We start from the raw sequence: 18,372 nt of genomic DNA, 5'->3' as shown, positions 1-18,372 counted from the left end.
AAACCACCCAGCATCTCCATCCACATCCAGGCACTCTGTTGGTATAAAGAGGAAGTAAACACATAAGTATAGAATGTAACCTGGTGATTTACAGTTGCGCTGTTGTCTAAGTGTCTTTCTTTTTATGTGACAGAAATGGAAACCTCTGGAAGTTGGGAATAAACCTTAACAATAATAACGAATAATAAAAATATCCACGCTAATGTATATACTTTGCTCGTTTTTCACGCTGAAATGGTTTTTCCATCATATATCACCGCTGAGTGGTGTAGCACATTGTGGCATGAAAGAAACCAAATGTCGTAAATAAAGTTTTTTCTTTTCTTTTCCACAGCAATGAGGGGGGAGAAGTTCACCCTTCTGTTGACATGATCACTCTGCCTGAGCTACACGTGGCTGAAGTGAAACCTCTTTGAACCGATGAACATCCTGCATCTACGTCCCGGGACTATAAACGCTCTGATCGTCCCTGACAGGAACGTGACAGGCTCTGTGCGCCGATCATTATGTTTCACAGAGACGGTATTTTAGGAAGAAGACATGCACACACCAGGCCAGGACTTCAAAAATAAACATGGCATTTATGGACCGGAAAAGGCTGCGCAGAGCTGTGCCGCTCCTGCTTCCTCCCGCATTCAGCCTGGCCTGGTCTTTTATACTGCAGAGTCACATCAGCAGCAGGTTCTAAAGAGGCAGCACAGCAGATTTCTTTACATCCCACCACCATCATGGTGGAAGATACCATTTGTTGTGCTGTCATTAAGCCTGTCACAATTTTACAATTAGATCACAGGTCATATCAGAGGAAGACTCATATAAACCTTTATAGCATATCTTTTACATGTTGGTTCTAATTGTCTTATGGTGCTTATTCTATTTCTATGTTTAAATTGTATTCTGTATACCTTGTATTTGTTTAATTTTATATTGCTTATTGTATATTGTTCTCTATTGATTCTTGTATTTGTCCCTTGTCTGAGCTTTTTGCTGCTGTAACAATGTGAATTTCCCAAGGGTGGGATCAATAAATTATAATCTAATCTAAGATAAGTACAATGAGACATGAGATAAGACGGAATAAGACACATATACAATATAGGTTATACATTTTAGGGATGAGCGAATACAATACAATCGGTCTGAACGTATATCAGACAAAGAAAAATGTCTGATGATTCAATATGTTTAAATCTCACATACAAATGTAAGCTTTCTTCTTCATAAGGTTAGAATATTTGTCATAGAGTGGGAGCCTCATGTTTTTGAAAGCTGGATAAAGCGAGGTGGAAAATGCATCAGCACTTGGAATTGATGGAATTTATCCCTGAAACAGTTTTACCATGAACAAAAATTAAGAATGACGTGCTTCACAAAGCCCAGTTCATAAACAGGTTCGACTCCCTTTGTATTCCAGTTAGACATAGAATCTATAAGTGCATTTATCAGTGCTGTGCACCCACTGCTGTGTTCGTGTTTTTCCCTTCATTCACTTCTTTCTCTGTCTCCCCTCGTCCTTGTAATTCCTGTGAGTGAAACACCAGTGCAACACCTGGCTCCACACACAATCGGACCAAAACTGATAAAAAACAAAAGCGAGACTCTTGACATATCCATGATGAACAAATGTTACAGCCGACGTACGCGAGTGTCCAGTTGGTGCGATTTCTTCTTTTGAACAGGATTGTGGTTTTCCTCCTTTGTTCTTAGTTGGCCTGGTTTGAATCTAATAATGATTGTTGGTCCTGTGGTCGATTTTAAGAATGTTAAGAATCTTGTTATTTGCAGAATAATAATAATAATAATAATATGATAAATTCCCTTGTGGTATCAATTTTCCATTTTTAACCCTGAGTTTAATTTTAATGTTTTGCTTCCTTTTATGGGATCATAACGAGGACCTTTGTAATTAAAATGTATAGAGTGAAGAAAAAGAGGAGATGTTATTATGTAACACGCCCAGTCATATCACAAATAGCTTAGCGAGTGTATTATATCACAGGCAAAGACCTTTAATCCGGACGAAAAACAAAAAACCTTTAAAGCAGTGCTCGACCATTTCTGCACCACAGCCTGGTGTTTTTTTTATAGCTTGCACTACAACGAGCTGTAATCAAGTCGCCAGACAATAGCAGCCCGCCTGCAGGCCCTACCTCACACTGGATCTTCCAGTAAACACTCATTTTCCACATAGGGAATAATCTGGGCACTTCACACAGTGATGAAACCATTTTACTACGCACAACTTTGCAGCAGCCTCTAAAGATGATTCACAGTGAGTCTGTTGACGGAATATTATTTGATTCATTTGGCCTGTTACATAATCTGGACAGCAGCTGTCTACCTGTGTCAGTCTTCTTCAGTTATTTTGTTTCTCATCAAGTTTTCACCCGGAGCAAATACGGCCCCTTGTGGCCATGTAGTTAAATTACATTTGAAAGAGTGAATTTATGTTTTGCAAACTCTAAAAAAATCTGGCAAACTAAATGAAATATGTAAATTACATAAACTGAATAGATTTTACACTGACTTCATTGTTTCTGTGGAAAATGTTGTCTCACTCTATCCACAAACACATTTTTACTTCTGCTGTGTGTACTGTAAATGTAAACATATTCTATATATTGTAGTTTTAATGTTTTTTAAAAACTGTATAGCATACTTTTATATTTTGGCTCTATTTTTTTTATAGTCTTATTCTAGTTCTAAGTTTAAATTGTATTCTTTATACCTTATATTTGTCAATTTGTGTATTGCTTAGTCAAAATTGGCTGCTTTAACAATGTGAATTTCCTCAGTGTGGGATGTGGGTTGCTTGATTTGATCGCTCCTGAGAAACCATTTAATAAATACATAATTATACCATAAAAGAACCTATAAATCACAATTGGACAGACATAAGTTTTATTTTATTGGGTCCTTACAGTAAAAATGTTTAAATGAACAGCACTGGTCTCTTATCAGTTTTGACATTTGAGATGTGGCCCGGCTGTGCCTGCAAAAGTTGGTTGGAAGAAAAACTGAGGGGAGGCTCCATTTTGGTTGAGAAAAACCACACACTCTTCAAATATAGGCTGCAAAGCGAAACCACAGCTATGTCTACGTGGTCTCAGCAAACTGTGTTCTCCCTGAATGATGACGCTGTTTTTGCCTGATTCTAAAACAAGGCACGCTGAAAACTCAGGACTACAAACAAATGCACAGAGACTATTGTTGTTTTTTTAATCAAAGCTCAAGAAAATGAAACACAGTGAACACAAATATGTGTTACATGTGGACACAAAAGCTTAGAATAGAGTTGACTAATTTAATAATAGCCACATCCATCGTGCTAATATCAGCTTTTATTTCATTTTACAACAATTTTCACAGTTATAGTCATTAATGAATTATATTTATTGTCAAATGTGCGAACCTGAGTATGTTAACTTAGCATATAAATCAATAAATACATAGAATATTTTATATTAGGGGACACAATAAAATGCAATTGAATACACAGTTGTTGTATATGTATAAATGTACACAGTAGTCTGAGTTGTGCAAAGGCAATGTAGCTAAAATACATACATTATAAAGGCAGAGGAAGGAGAAGTAATAGTAAGGTTTATTTTGAAGGAAAGAGAACGATAAAAAAATGCGGAACCTTTTAGCTGCACAAAGTTTCCGACCGGAGGACAGTTTTAGTCGGCCTGCTGTCTGTTTACACCACAACGTGGGTAATTGTGACAGAACTTTCATGGCAGAGGAGCGAAATACAACTTTACATTGTTAATATCAACACGAAAAAATGGTGAAGAAGCGTCGCAGTGAAGACTCTGCAGAGTCAGACACTCCCGTGAAGAAAGAAAAGCTTCCGGAGTTCAATGGGACGATATTTAAAGCTATGCTAAGAGAAGCGACCACGGCTAAGAAAGGTGAGTTTGTACATGCACGTTTTGTTTAATCATAATAATAATGATGCATAGCACTGTCATAGAAATAGTATTGACGATGTGCATGACATGAGTAAAACTTAAAGCTTTAGTATTGTAGAGTTTTCTGTAATGTTAACTTTTGTTTTGGTATCATTTGTGTCACCTCACTCATGTTTCACAGCACTGAGGAAAGATCCTTAACCTAAACTTCGCTGTCATCTGGCTTTATCTGGCCATCTGTCCTGATGGAAAATGTGTGTCTCCACAGACACAAAATCATAACACTTCTATAGTGAGAAACACAGACAAAGAGAGAGACGTGTGAAGCTGATATGTATAATCAGCATAGTGTGAACTAATTTGACAATGACTTAAATGCAACATACATTTGTTTATATTTAAAATGAGCACACTACACTCTGTAGCTTTTAAAGAGGAGTAACAAGAACATTTTAAAACTGTTATTAGAGGCTGCTGATTGTTAAACAACAAACAGCAAACAAATTAGAACTGCACTCTGTACAGTTTGGGCCACCACTAGAACATTGGTCACATTTTATTTCAAATGTGACCAAGAGAAAACCAGTAAGTCCTAGTTAAAAGATCTCAGTTCAACCAGGTACGTAATATGGTTTCAGAAGTTTGCTAGTGTCTTCAGGTAACTGAATAAAAGTTTAATGAAAATGTGTATTCTAGAATTAAATTTCACATTTGAACATAATGTGGGTGACATCTCCTGTCCTATTAGTCTGAGTCTGCACCACAGTGTCTGCAGCTCATCTCCCCTGCTTTTCAGTAACTCTTATATCTGTTGTATCACCTGCAGGCCTGGAGACATTCATATATACTGCTAAGAAGCTGCCGTGCTCTGACCTGTACGATGTGGTTGAAGGTTACATTAAAATCTCCATGGAGTGTGCAGAAATTTTCAAACTGCTAGATGGAGACAAGCACAATGAGAGTGAGGTAAGTTGAATCTCAGTGGATGGCACTGACTGGCTGACTGTTTTATGATAAGTGACTCTCTGATATGATCATGAATTCCTTCCAGACGATACTGACTTTTGAGAGTTTGGAGATGATTCTTCTAAGGACGGCCAGTGATCTGTCCCATTTCAACATGGTTGGCAGTGCCATTGTGAAAAAGATGGTTTCCAGCTACCTGAAACTTGTGCAGGGATCTCTCCAATCAGAAAATCACAGGTTAGTACAGGGACACTAATGTCAGTCCTCATTACATTTTATTTTTATTTTAAACAAGAGAAATCGCTCAGAAACCTCTGCTATGGCTGCTCAGTTTCTCATAGTGTCAAATCTTGAATCCATATCACTACCAAAATCTAATCCTGCATGCCCAGAAAATTGGTTTCATGATTTGATTTGATTGCAATTCAGTTGGATTCCACAATGCATTGGATCTCAAAGTTTCTATGCAAATGCAAATTGATACTATGTCATCAATCAGTTCAAGCTGTCAGATTAATGTGAACTTAAATATAGCTTTAAACCATAGACCTTGTCTTGTTTGCTGGTTAACGACTACCCAGAAGTAAGAATATATACTAGTGGCAACATCGTTGGTTGCCAAAAGAACACTGTTGAAAGGAAGTCTATGGAAAATGATGTGTTATCAGAGGTAAATATGCTTACTGTTGTTTTGTCCATTGTGCACAGGTTTGTCCGCCAGTGTCTCAGTCTCCTGTCTGCAATGGTTTCCCAAGGCTCGGACGCAGCGAGAGAGGTCTTAAGTCACATTCAGATTAACAAAGCACTGTCTGGACTGGCAAAGAGGAAGGATAAGAAGGTGGGATGCAGAATATATTTGTGTTGGGAATTTTGGGTTCTGGCGATTTGCTGATGTCTTTCTCTGTGAAACTTCCAGGGGAGACCTGATGTCCGCATGGCTTATATCCAGTTTGTGCTGTCCTTTTTGGTGTCGGGAGATAATGCTACAATTGGACAGATTTTAGAGAGCAAAGGTAATAAGTCTGATTGCACTGTTAATTACAAAACTGGTTATTACAGTATATCCTGCAGTGTGTTAATGATATGTTCATTTTTGTATGTCAGAGCTCCTGCCAGAGATCCTTAATACAGGTCTGAAGGAAGACAGAATGTCTCTTGTCAATTTGATATTGTCCACACTGAAGACTAGAGTAAGTTTTAGGCAGCTCACACTTCTTAGTTTTGTCTCAATGTATAGTTTTGATATGTATATTTTCTATGTTTGACTCTGTGCAGGTGTTATTAAACAAAGTGTTAAGTAAAACACAGAAAGTGCGTTTTTTCACACCGACTGTTTTGGCCAACATCGCTTCTCTGTATAAGTGGAATGGGATTGTCGATGCAACCACAGATGATAATAGGGTAAGTTGTTTGTTGTTGTGATAATTGACATAAAACCTAAAACATAATAGCTCTGTTCATCAAATGTGCTTTTTTAAACATGCGGTTTTAATTCGTATTCGTGTTTTGCAAAATGGTTAAAGATGGAGGAGAACTCCGAACATGCTGCCTTATCTGTTGTCCGGGAACTTGCTCACGGTTTCCTTCTTGACCTGTGTTGCTCTCGTAAACGTGGTATCAGCTTTCACGATGCCAGCTTTGGCACAGCTGGCAGGTAAGTGATCTGTGTGATGTTAAGTTTAAATCACTCGCCTTTGAAAAAAAGTCTGTTGATGTGTGGATTTTATTCCTTTTTTCAGACCTGGTAACATTGTCTTGCTTCAGTTCCTGGTTGGACTGAAACAGGCTACGGAAGATGAACTGGTTGCAGAGCTGGTGGTGAAGATTCTGAAGGCTAATCCTGATTTACTGGCCAGATACTTCAAGGAGACTCAGTTTTCCTACACACCACGCCTTAAAAGTGCTTGGCAGGACAATGTCAGGTTACTCAAAAAGGTAATAGTTTTGGGTGTTTTTGTTTATCTTAAGACATCCATGTTTGGTAATACCCTTTCAAAAGTTATTTGGTAACTGTTTTTGTCAGATCTATGAGGCCCAACCAGAGATTTCCACAGTCTTTCAGACTGGTGAGGTCATCCCTCTTCCTCGCCTGCTCTCCATGGTTATGGTGATATCCCTTCCTCCTGTCTGTAATAAGACCTTCTTCACACAGGGCCTCAATGTAAGTGATTACCCCCATAAAATGCATTAATTAGCCTGGACAACAATAACAACACAAAGTACATTACTTGAGCCTTTCTCTTCAGTGCATATCCTCTCGTTTCTTACAGTTAAGCAACACAACAGTGCAGCTCACAACTCTGTCCGTGATGAATTTCATCTTGAAAAGGGCCAATAAGAGCATAGAGTACCTTTTGGACAAGGCTGAGTGGCACAGCTCTGAAGTTTTCTCTCCTGACATGATTGGAGACCTGGTGCAGCAGTACAGGGAGACACTCAGCAAGGTAAACTCAGGAAAGTGCCATCAAGTAAAGATGATGCACCTTTCAGCAAACCTGAATCTTACTTACTCACTGTTTTACTGTGCTTCAGATTCTGCCTGATATGACAAGCATCGTCTCACAGTGGCAGTCCCTTAGCAAGAAGGAAAAGACGGACAGCGAAGAGAAAAAAGCTGAAACGGAAGGGAATGCTGAACAAACGGATAATAAAAATGCACTGCCTGGTAAATAACATGTAAATTACTCATGTACTGTTTATTCAGATCTGTCAAAGGGAAAAGAACGGCAATATTAAATGATTTACTCGTGCATTTTCTGTTGAACAGTTGCTGAGACGGCTGAGATCATAGTGCTGAAGGCGCTGATTCTTCAAGTCATTTGTCTTTACCAGAAAGTTGTGCCTCATCTTGTTAACCAGTGCAAATTTGACTTCAGCAAGCTCTTAAAAGGTAATACTTTTTTTTGTTTTTCTTCCTGTGGTGAAGCTATAACTGTCTGTATTGTCCAGATGTTAAACAATAGCTGAAATGTCTGTCCAGGGATTGTGTCGGAGAAAGGAATGAGGCAGGAAGTCCCTCCTGTCTTGCAATATCAGATACTGCAGTTGGCATTGGAGCTCCCTGCAAGCAAGTTCTCCTGGTTCCGCTTACAGGTGAAGACATTTTGATTTGAATTGTATTTTCATGGATGTTTGTACATAACGTTTTGCTTTGTAATCAGCGTAATTTCTAATGTGATCTATGATTTTCTTTTTTGTTAATCCCAGGATTCTGCAGATACGGAGTCATCCTCTGCAGAGAAATCAGTGCTTTATCTGCTTCTCAAGATGTTTGTTAGCAGCAGCAGCAGTCACTTGAAAACCTCCACACGGATGCTGGTTCTAAAAGTAAGAAACATTTACTTTTTTCTTCTGTTTGTTGCTCTCAGTATAAGATTGTACCTACCTTGTAGGAAGGCACAAGGGTTGATCAAAGTTTACCCCTAAAAGTTTCATGAAAACTGTACCTCAAGTAAACTTTCAGAAAAATGGACAGTTTAAGGATTTTATTATTATTCCATCTAAGGACAAAGCATCATTTCCTTTACCTTGATTAGGGAAAGGTTCACGTAAGAAAAGCAGGTTCTGCTTAAACACAATAATACTGTTGTAACGCAGCATAAGGATGGGAGCAAAATGTTTAATGTCGATATTCAACTGCTTGAAATTGAGCTTTTGGAAAATGCTCACATGAATACATGTATTTCCTGCCATGTATTCAGGTGCTAAAGGACAGTGGCGTGTTTGAATTCACCTGGACTGAACTTGAGCTCTGGCTTGATCAGCTGACCAAAGTGGAGCCAAACCAACAAGACACAGTCATCCAATTCTTGGAGAGGGTGCGGTTCTTTAAAGCTCAACATATTTCTGTTAGACAAACTAAGAAATTATGATTTAGCTTCATAACTCTTTGTCTCTTACTCCAGGTGTTGGTGAAAGTCATGTGCAGTTCCCACACATTCACAGACAAGGTTGCCACTCTTGTCCAGGAGGCAGCGTATCTGCAATCTAACCTGAGTAACCAGGAGGGCGACGCTGCCAGTATCCCCGTCTCTCACATAGATGGTAATTGGTATTAAAAGATGGAATCCAAGGCACTGTCTTCTGTCAATATGCATGTGTCTGAAACTTTCTTTCTACCTCATCATGTATTATAGATGTCTTAGACATGCTGGATGTCATTATGGATGGTAATGATGGTGAGATGGAGCAATTTGGTCCGTCTCTGAGTGAAGATCTCATCATCCAGACGTTCCCCTTCAGTGTGGTGGTACCTGCTGCTCTGGAGGCCCGGAACAAACTGCCAGCTAACAAAGGTTAAGCTTTGATTTGAAGAAATAGCTTATATATATATATGGAGTAGCTATAGTCTTAAATCTATATTTATGTTGTAGCTTCACAGTTTGCAAGTTTCGGCATCAAACGTACAACTTTTAATCTTCATGCTTGAAGTGTTTTCTGCATTCTCAGAAATGAATGTTATGATTTGTTGTAATGTTGATAATAACTTGTTCTTTCTTGTCTTAGGAGTTGTACTTGAATACCTGTCTGCCGTGCTCACTGATGTGCTGCACTGTCAGAGAGAGCCGCTCCCCCTCTGTCTGGCTCTGCTGCAATATGATAAAGAGCTTGTATCCTCCGACCTCCCTCCCTCGCCTCACCCCGCCATCGTACACCTTCATCAATACTACTCCAAATGGCTGCCACAGCAGTGTTGCGAGGAGTTGGTCAGTTTTCCACTCGTTTTTCAGATGAAAGCATGATGGTTGTGTAATAATTTGACGTGGGAAAATTAAGCCTTTCTGTTTTTGCAGTTCAAGTCCCCTGAATGTGACACAAAGGGACTCTCATCCCCCAAATCATACACCGCGCTGATTAAAGCTGCGTATAACCAAGGGCCGAGCGCTTTCCTTGAGGACGCCTTGAGGAAGAATGTGGAGGAGGCTCTAGCTTCCATGTCGATGGATGAGTTCCCAGTTGCAATCAAGCAGACACTACTCTACATCAAATCAACTGTGGAAATCTTTGGCACGGTAAGACTCTGAGAAAAGCCCAGTATTTAATGCATTTGTCAAGTTGTAAATATACACAGCACATCATTTTCGTCTACACAGTTCTCCAAAAACACAGGATCTGCCATTTTGAAGACCTTAATGGGACAACTCCAGGATCTAGTGGTGAGGCTACGAGACTTTGAGGAGACCAAAAAGTCTGAGCCAACAGCAGCAGCAGCGGCAGCAGAGAACCTCCAGGAAGGATCAGATCTTTTCCTGGAACTCAACCAGTCACCCAGAGAAGAAACTAATAAAGAGCAGGTTAGGAAACATTTATATTTTATTAATGATATCATTATTCACTCACGCTGTGACTAAAAATGTTAAGTTATTTTCTTATGCTTTTTAAGTGATCTAATATGCTTCTCCTCCTTTCTCCTTAGATCCTTGTTTCAGCTCTTGGCTCCATCTTCAAGCATCCGTGTTTGGAGCAGTGGTTTCTGGCTCTGGAGCTCTCCGCTCTTCCTCCACACAGTCTGAATCCCGTCAGACTAAAGCGTCTCTGTGCTCAGCTGACTGATGACACTCTGCTACTGCTAAAGACCAGCGCCCCCATTCTTCATGATCTGAGTCACCTGGAGTTCCTACATAGCTACACTGGGGTAGTAGAAAAAGCGGTTCTCAAGGAATTAATGGAAAACAGCTCTCAGGATGCAAACACACAGTCCAAACCTTTCCAGGCTCTCCTGTCTCTGCATAGCTACATGGATTCCTCCAGTCTGAGAGAGGTGGTATCCAAGTTGCTGCTTCTCCCCCGTGAAAGACTCATCTCTCCTGGCAGCAAAGGCACACACGCCCAGCTGAGTGTCTACGGCAATGCGGCACTGCAGATCCTCACTGAGCGTAAATCGAACCCGTCCCAGGACCACAGTGTCTTTCTCACACAGTCACACCTCCACGGCCTGAGCACTCTGCTGTTGTCCTGCTCCAGTCCTGCGCTGGAAACGTTCTTGTATCAGACTCTGTCCAGTGACCCAGGCAGTGCCAAACTCATCCACACAGATGTGCTGCTACACTGTCTCCAACGACCTCACACAGACTCACAGGCCATCAGCTCTCTGCTGCTGCGAAACTCCTCCACCCACCGCCTCTGCTTTGAGTTGTGGTGCTTAGAGCCTGCAAACATGGCGACGCTCTCAGACCAGACAGAAACATTCCTTCTACTGATCAATGACTACTTACAGGTAGCAAGCAGAGAGGACCCAGCCAGACCCAAAGATGGTTAGTATTAAAGCGGCGTCTCTTGTCTCAAAGTATACAGCATTATGATTTCTCATTCTGTTTTTTTCCTGGCATTGTCTGTTGCACTGACTTGAAATATGCTCTATTGCTGCGTTTTGTAGTGCAAAATGAAGTTTTAAAATCCCTAAAGAAAGCGCTGCTTGCCAAAGTGTCCCGGTGTGTCCTGGGAACTCTGACAGAAGAGTCTGGAGCCCAGTTTCCTGAAACACTCGCCAGTCTGATCAAACTCTCTGCAAACATCCAGGACATCAGGGACTTGATCATCAGTCTGCCCGATGCTCTTCACAAAGTGGACAGTTTTGAAAGGTGATACTCAACTCCCAATAAAATAATATACTATCTGTTTTACAAGTTATTAAATGTTATGTTGTCTCTTGCAGATGGCAAATAGTTGAAGTTATCAGTGAGACACTGGCCGATTTCCCAGAAGAACTAGACGCGTGGAAGAAGTCCGTCACGGCTGCTGCCTTCAAGTGTCTCATAGCGTCTTTTAGTCACTCCAAAGATCAAGCTACTTCACCATCAGAGTGGGAGCAGAGCATCCTGGAAAAACTGCACACACTCCTGGTGGGTTTCCTCTCCCGATACATCCTGCAGAGTTTTGGTTTTACTCTCTTATATTCATAATTTATCTCCTTCCCACAGACATCCGCTGAAGATGTCACTGCCTCTGAATGGAACACTTTTGTGAAGAATGGACTGAAGTGAGATGTTTTTCATCCTGCTGTTTGATTGATGGTGTCATGTCTTGACAGTATTAGACAGTAGATACTGCAATTTTTATGACTCTTGAGATTCAACGATCAGTCTCTGATTCCAAACCTGAAAATATTCCTCCACTCCAGATATCGATACAGAGATCATCACTTCCTGAACACTTTGACCCGTCTGGTGGATCTAATATATGACGGCAGTGACGTCCAAAAGGATTTGATTCCTTTATCTACACTTCACATGATGGCCAGCAGCCATTCCCTGTTCCTGCCCACAATGCTGGATGAAGAGCCCAGCAGATGTCAGGTTAAAGGTACCTTACACAGAAAGACACACAAATTAAAAGTACATTGCTCAAACTCTGAAAGCGCTTGTGTTCATTTTGTTGTATTTTCAGAAGCGTTGGTGTCCCTTCTTCTCTGTCTGGTGAAGAAATGCCCAACAGTCTGTAACATCAATCACTTTGTTGTATTTTTGGGAGCATATGGAGCTACACTGAATAATTCAGGTAAAGCAGGAACTCTTAGGACTTTCAATGTTAGTGTTTGTCGACTTTCCTCTTCATTACGTCTTGTTTTGTTTTGCAGATCAGAAACTGCTACTGCTTCTTCAGGAATATGAAAGAAACCATGTCAGTCTGCTGAAATTTCAGTAAGTCGTGTTCATTTTTTATGCAGCTCATGAAAAAAGGGTGCTTGCTTTTTAAGTTTGTGTTTCAACCCAACAGGTCCTTCTTGTGGGGCCGAGCGGCTGTGGAGCACCACAAGACCAGGATGAGTCTGGGAGCATCTCTGTGGAAGCAGGCGAGCTCTGACGACATTTTGGCCCTGCTGAAACCTGAACTGATGCTCCAAACGATTGCCCGATTTCCCCAGCAACGCAAAATCATCCCACAGGTCAGGATTTTAATCATATTTATGTATATGACAGATTTACCCTTCCTGACTTGATTAGATTCTGTTTATCACAGTGTTGCTGTAACCTCACAATATACATAAATTAATATTTAAACATGAACATGATGAGCAAATCATTTACTTTGACTCATGGATGACCTGATTAGACGTTGGTGGTCAAAGGTGAAGGTCATTGTCTCAAACCGCTGTCTTTCCATGTGAATTATCTTAAAAAGTATTTGTTTTTTTGGTCATTGCTGATTATGTTCACATTTTCAGCTTTGTTCATGAAAACTGAAAAACTGAAATTTGAAATGTGCCTCTCTGTGCATGAACAGCCAATATCCTGCATTTTCAGATGACACAAAATTCTTCTGGTCTGTGTGAAATCAGTACAGTAATCCAAGGGCCTGGCAGTTGCTGCTTGCAACTTTTAATTCTAGTTTTGCTCTCTTATAGGAAGGCAAAGAGTTGCTGTACAGCAATGATGGAGTGAAGGATCTTGGGAATGTGTATGATCCCTGTTTTCTTTTGCCTCTGTTCAGTGTCATACTTCAGCCAGGTGAGCATATTTCACTGCTGTCTGTCATTACTACAGTTTTATGTTATCAAAACTCACGCGTGTCGTATTCTTCGTCTTCTGTGTGACAGAATGTGTGATCGACTGCGTCAAATTCGTATCGAGCCACGCTCTCGGATTAACCGTGATGGCTCTAAGTAGCTACGACCCAAAGGTGAGGGCAGCAGCGTACCATGTGCTGAGCTGCTTCTACCAGCACCTGGAGGGCGCCCGGTTCAGGGAGAAGAGACAGGTAAAGTAATATGGAGGTGGTGCATCAGTATGTGAGAGAAATGACCTCTTCAAATGCTGATATGTTTGTGTTTATCAAACAGCTTCTGTACTTGATGGACACAGTGAAGAATGGAATTCAAACGCAGAATCAAAGACTCCCGTTTGTCATGACCACTTATATCAGTAAAGTGGCTCAGCAAATGCTAAAACCTGGTGTGTAACCCTGAACTCTTGAGCTTGTCCATGACCAGTGTCATTTAACACATACTATTTACTTAAGGGTGTTTGTAAAGACTTGTTTATACTTAACATTTCCTTGTTTTTTTTCCCTGTTTTCCCAGAGGACCACATGTATATGGTTGTAAACAGGTTTCTCCTGTCCCATCAGAGTTTGGACTTCAGAAGAGTCCCTGAGTTCTTCAAGCTATTCTATGGCTTTGATTTGGAGGCAAAGTATTTTTTACTTTTTTCGAGGTATAAATTATAATATGCTTGGAAATGAGGGGATTGATTAAACAATGTTAACCAGGTAAAAAGAATCAAAGAAAACAGGAAGTAAAGGTACAAATACCAAAGACAATAGAGCTTTAACTGAGGGATTTTACACTGTGATTGGTTATTTTTGTCTCTGCACAGCCTTCATCTGTTTGTTTTCCTTAAATAGAGATTTTTTTGTTTAGACTGATCTTATCTGTGTCTGTCAGGGACTGTATGATGGGGCAGTTTTACTGACCGTCTGTTTTTCTTTCCCCCCTGCAGCATAAGATGGAACGTGAGTGGATCCTGAGCGTGCTGGAGGACGGGATAGGGGACGGACTCTGCTATGACCTGTGCGAGCGACAAGGCATATTTAAGAGCCTTTTAGGCTTCAGCAGCAGTCCACTATGCGATCAAAACTTCCAGGTATGCAAACTAGTGTGTGTTGGACTCATTATCAACACTGACTTTGCCAAGCACACAACTGAGCATGATGCCACTATTTCCATGAACCAGCCTGGAACCCAGTAGGAAAAACTACATTTATTTAGATTTTGCTTAGTTCTTCAAAATCTTAGGAATATGGTCCTCAACTCAATGTAAGACAGCCCTTCTCAGCTGGAAATGAAAGATTGTAAAGTGCTCCTCCCCACAAGTCCATACAGAAAATTAGAGATTTTCCATCTCTGCAAACGTGAGTTCTTGATCTGTTATTGTCTTCAATAAGTTCAAAGGTGTTATCTTTTGATTTTGGTGTTTGAAATTCTTTGTTTGGATTTACTTGAGCAATACAAATTTAGCAAATGGTGCAGCAGTAGACCAGCAACTCCAGTTTCCCTGGGCTAAAAACGCTGCTTTTCTCTACGGACTTGAGTGCGGGAGAATGAGTGAGCTCTTCAGTTTCCAGGCTAAAGCTGTTTAATTGGGAGATTAAGCAGCTAATATATTCTGTGCATGTTTGACAAAGTCGGTGTCTGTATTGTGTCGACTTCATGCCACCACTTCTTAAAGTTCTTAGTTCTTAAAGCTCTGTGAAGAAGGGGATGATTTAAGATCATAAACATGGATTATAGTCTGAAGTAAAGCATGAAAACTAACAGATGAGTGAGGACAAGGTAACTGGTGCTCTGAAATATATTACGTTACATCTAATCTGGATCTATTTTGAATTTATCTTCCCACTAGGCCCAGATTATCAGGGTGTTGTCCCAGGCTGCCAAAGTGAACAAAGCAGCTTATAATCTCACCAAAAACTGTGGGGTTTTAACCTGGATGATACAGATGATGGAAAAAAGGCAAGTAGGGCCAAGTCTTGGTTTTGATATTATATATTATTACAATTACAACCATTGCAAGTGAAATTTGTCTGCTTTTTTTTTTTTACCCACATTAGGAATAGAGACCCACATCTGCTGAGTGCCGTCATAGACCTGCTCCATGCGCTGTGGTTCACTAACCTTGGACAGAAGGAGAAGCAGGTGGATGCGGCTAAAAGATCTGCAGAGGAGAAACCTCAAAATACAGCGAAATGTCTCCCTCTTCCACTCATCAATGAATTCCTGTGTGTGGCACTAACTGTCAGCAAACACCTGAGGTACAGCACCATAACTGACAAAACACTGCGGTTGGCAAACAAGGATACTTGATCTCAGAAATTGCACAAAATAAATGCTTGTATCTTTTGGTCAAGGATGTCAGTGTTTGTGTGGCCTTCTCCTGTCAGGTTGGGTGTGAAGGCTGCTCAGCTCAGCCTGTTCCTGCAGACTCTCCACTCTGTACTGAAGCATCATGGGACAGCGCTCAGTATAAACAAACAGACTGAGCGGTTCACACTTTACCCACAGCCTCTCTCCTCTGCTGAAGTCCTTGCTCTGCTCCTCTGCTGGGCCTCTCTCTCGGGTGAAAAAGCACTCTCTACCCAGATACAAGTCTTGTCTGAAAAGTGCAAAGTAAAGGAGTTGCTGGGTGAGTGCCGTTCGTTTCAGTCCAAACATTAATAAAGCTTAAATATGTGTCAAATTACCATTTTGGATTAAATACTGTCCTGACCTATACACCTCATATTCTGTAGACTGAAAAAAACAGCTTTGTGTCTCACAGAACTGTAATCACTTGAAATATGTTCTTCAAATTAAAATGATATCGTGGATCGTATCTCAATTAGATATTTACATGAAGTCCCCAGCCCAGGTACCACCCCTCATCCAAATATTTCGCAGATTTACCTGGTTTGTGAACATGGGTGATGAAGATATTCCACTGCTGTATGCCACTGAATGTCCAGATCTGCATTTATGGATATTTCAAATTGTGGACAATTAGAAGAGTTTGTACAAATGAGTAGTTGAGAAGTAAGTAGAGCAAAAAATACTGTAACCACTAAAAATTTGACAACTATTCCTACAAAGGAAAAAGGAATACCTTGTGTCTCTTTTTGTTAATTAAACTGATTTATATTTCACTTTTTAAATACATTCATACATCAAATACAATAATATCAAATTACACTCCACAAACTCTTACTATAAATTGCTGTGGTCAGTAACTGCTCCAAAGTCGCTGCTCTTTTTCCAAACTTGTTCTCCTCTGTGGAGAAATGAACTGAAATAGGGTTCCAAAAGTATCATGCTGTTAAATGTGATCACATTACATGTCATACTTATTCTATTACTAACTGGAGAATTAGACTTTTGGTATCTAAATCATTCCATGTATCTTTAATGGGATAAACAGTTTTGTTCATCATCTTCTTCAGGGACGTGGAAAGACAAGTCCAGAAGTAAAGGCTCCCTTTCCCAGGTCTGCGCACAGAAGGAGAATCTGGCAGAAGACGATGAAACTGAGGAACAAGGAGAGAGTTTTCTGACAGAGTGTAAATTTTACCTCAGTAGTGTCTTTCTACATTGGGAGCCTGCGTTTCCCCTCACAGAACCCCCGCAGGTTCAGCCAGGGAACAAACTGGATCCCAGTCAGTTGGCCAGTGATACAGCACACCTGCTTACCAAGTGGTCCCTGAGGTCTTTGGTAGAGGGCTCACATGATGAAAACAGAACAAAGGACTTCTTGCACTGGCTTGAAAAGGCTGTGGTAAAGCACAGGGAAATTGTGGATGTCGTGTTGCGTGATCCCAGTTTGAAAGCTGACCTCCTTCGACTCTACCACCAGGCCTTTGAAGCTCAGTGTGTCTCCGGCAGGGCTGAAAAAGTGGAAACGTTGCAGCGATTCACCAACATTATGATGCGTTTGCTTGAGACTCAAGACCAACTTCCTGAGGTGCATCAGGCAGTCGTCTCCTCTTGTCGGCCAGAAACCACTCATGATCCATCTCGATGTGGTAAGAGCCTGCCAATGATCATTATTGTAAAAATACTCCAATTCAATGGAATCCAGCTAAATTTTCCACTGTTTTGGTGACATTTGGGGTCATAGAAGTTTGCGGAGCAGATCTGCCTGAGCTCTTAATGAAGGAGTGCCATAAATTAAACATTTACTGGTTGAATGAAATCTGGCCTGTGTCTTATTACTGTTATAGTAATAATATTTCAAGTCTATTTCAGTAATGGACTATGAAAGTAGTTGCGGACAACTTTCATTGCAGTTACTAATAATAAATAACAAGAATTGATGTGGTGTTTTTGTTCTCACAAAACAGTCCATTTTGGTAAATCATATTTCTAACAAATTAGGTTAATTATGCAGCCCTGCAAGTATCCCATTGTGAAATGCTACTCCAAAGAAGTTTATGTTAAAATCTTATGGATTATCTAAACTGTTTAAACTGTTTATCTAAAAAGTTCTTCCTAAATTGACGCTTTTAGAATTTTTTTTAAATTCAGTCAATGACACCTCTTGTTTTCTCCTCCTTTACAGAAGCAGGACTATATCTGTTGTCGCTGTACATTCACGAGTTGTGGAGTGGAGCCACATCGGCAGAGCTGTTCCTGTCTCACGTCAGTTTGGTGACCAAAGCCAAGTGTGCGGGACAGAAAACACCCAAACGCCCACGGCCAACTGCGATCAGAGCCATCTGTAAAAACATCACCACCTGGAAGAATTAAATGCAATGTGTATGACTTTAAATAGAGCTAATTAAAGCTGTTGTTTTATTTTGTCTCCTGAAACCCCTCTGTTATAAAATGCTGATTGATAAATCTTGTCTCAAAAGATTTTTTTTATAACGCGTGTTGTGTATGTTACTGTTGACCTTTAAGTTTACATGAACAATATCATAGTGATTTGTGTATTCATAAAGGCAGTTTTACACTTATATTAGGTATTCAGTGAAATTGAAAGAAAGCACAACCATTGTCGAGTTTCTTGCACATTTTTTCAACATT

The 18,372-nt window shown here is 40.4% G+C and overlaps 1 protein-coding gene across 1 annotated transcript; it reads left to right on the top strand.

Annotated features, from left to right (window-relative positions):
• Positions 1–3,694: 3,694 nt before the first annotated feature.
• On the top strand, positions 3,695–18,186 carry urb1 (URB1 ribosome biogenesis homolog). The gene is made up of 39 exons (XM_044014995.1): positions 3,695–3,914; positions 4,741–4,880; positions 4,966–5,117; positions 5,589–5,718; positions 5,797–5,893; positions 5,985–6,070; positions 6,156–6,281; positions 6,404–6,534; positions 6,620–6,815; positions 6,904–7,041; positions 7,151–7,324; positions 7,413–7,545; positions 7,648–7,770; positions 7,861–7,973; positions 8,088–8,207; positions 8,582–8,698; positions 8,786–8,924; positions 9,017–9,175; positions 9,387–9,586; positions 9,674–9,892; positions 9,974–10,174; positions 10,297–11,134; positions 11,257–11,461; positions 11,536–11,722; positions 11,801–11,859; positions 12,001–12,182; positions 12,267–12,377; positions 12,457–12,520; positions 12,597–12,765; positions 13,225–13,327; positions 13,417–13,577; positions 13,660–13,771; positions 13,900–14,006; positions 14,318–14,461; positions 15,221–15,330; positions 15,429–15,629; positions 15,759–16,000; positions 16,791–17,369; positions 17,906–18,186. Exons 1-39 carry the CDS (start codon positions 3,788–3,790, stop codon positions 18,091–18,093), a joined length of 6,783 nt encoding a protein of 2,260 aa, XP_043870930.1. The 5' UTR covers positions 3,695–3,787; the 3' UTR covers positions 18,094–18,186.
• Positions 18,187–18,372: the final 186 nt, after the last annotated feature.

The sequence above is a fragment of the Solea senegalensis genome, unplaced genomic scaffold, assembly GCF_019176455.1.
Source record: "Solea senegalensis isolate Sse05_10M unplaced genomic scaffold, IFAPA_SoseM_1 scf7180000012729, whole genome shotgun sequence".
NCBI lineage: Eukaryota > Metazoa > Chordata > Actinopteri > Pleuronectiformes > Soleidae > Solea > Solea senegalensis.
This window is presented reverse-complemented; position numbering and strand designations above follow the sequence as displayed.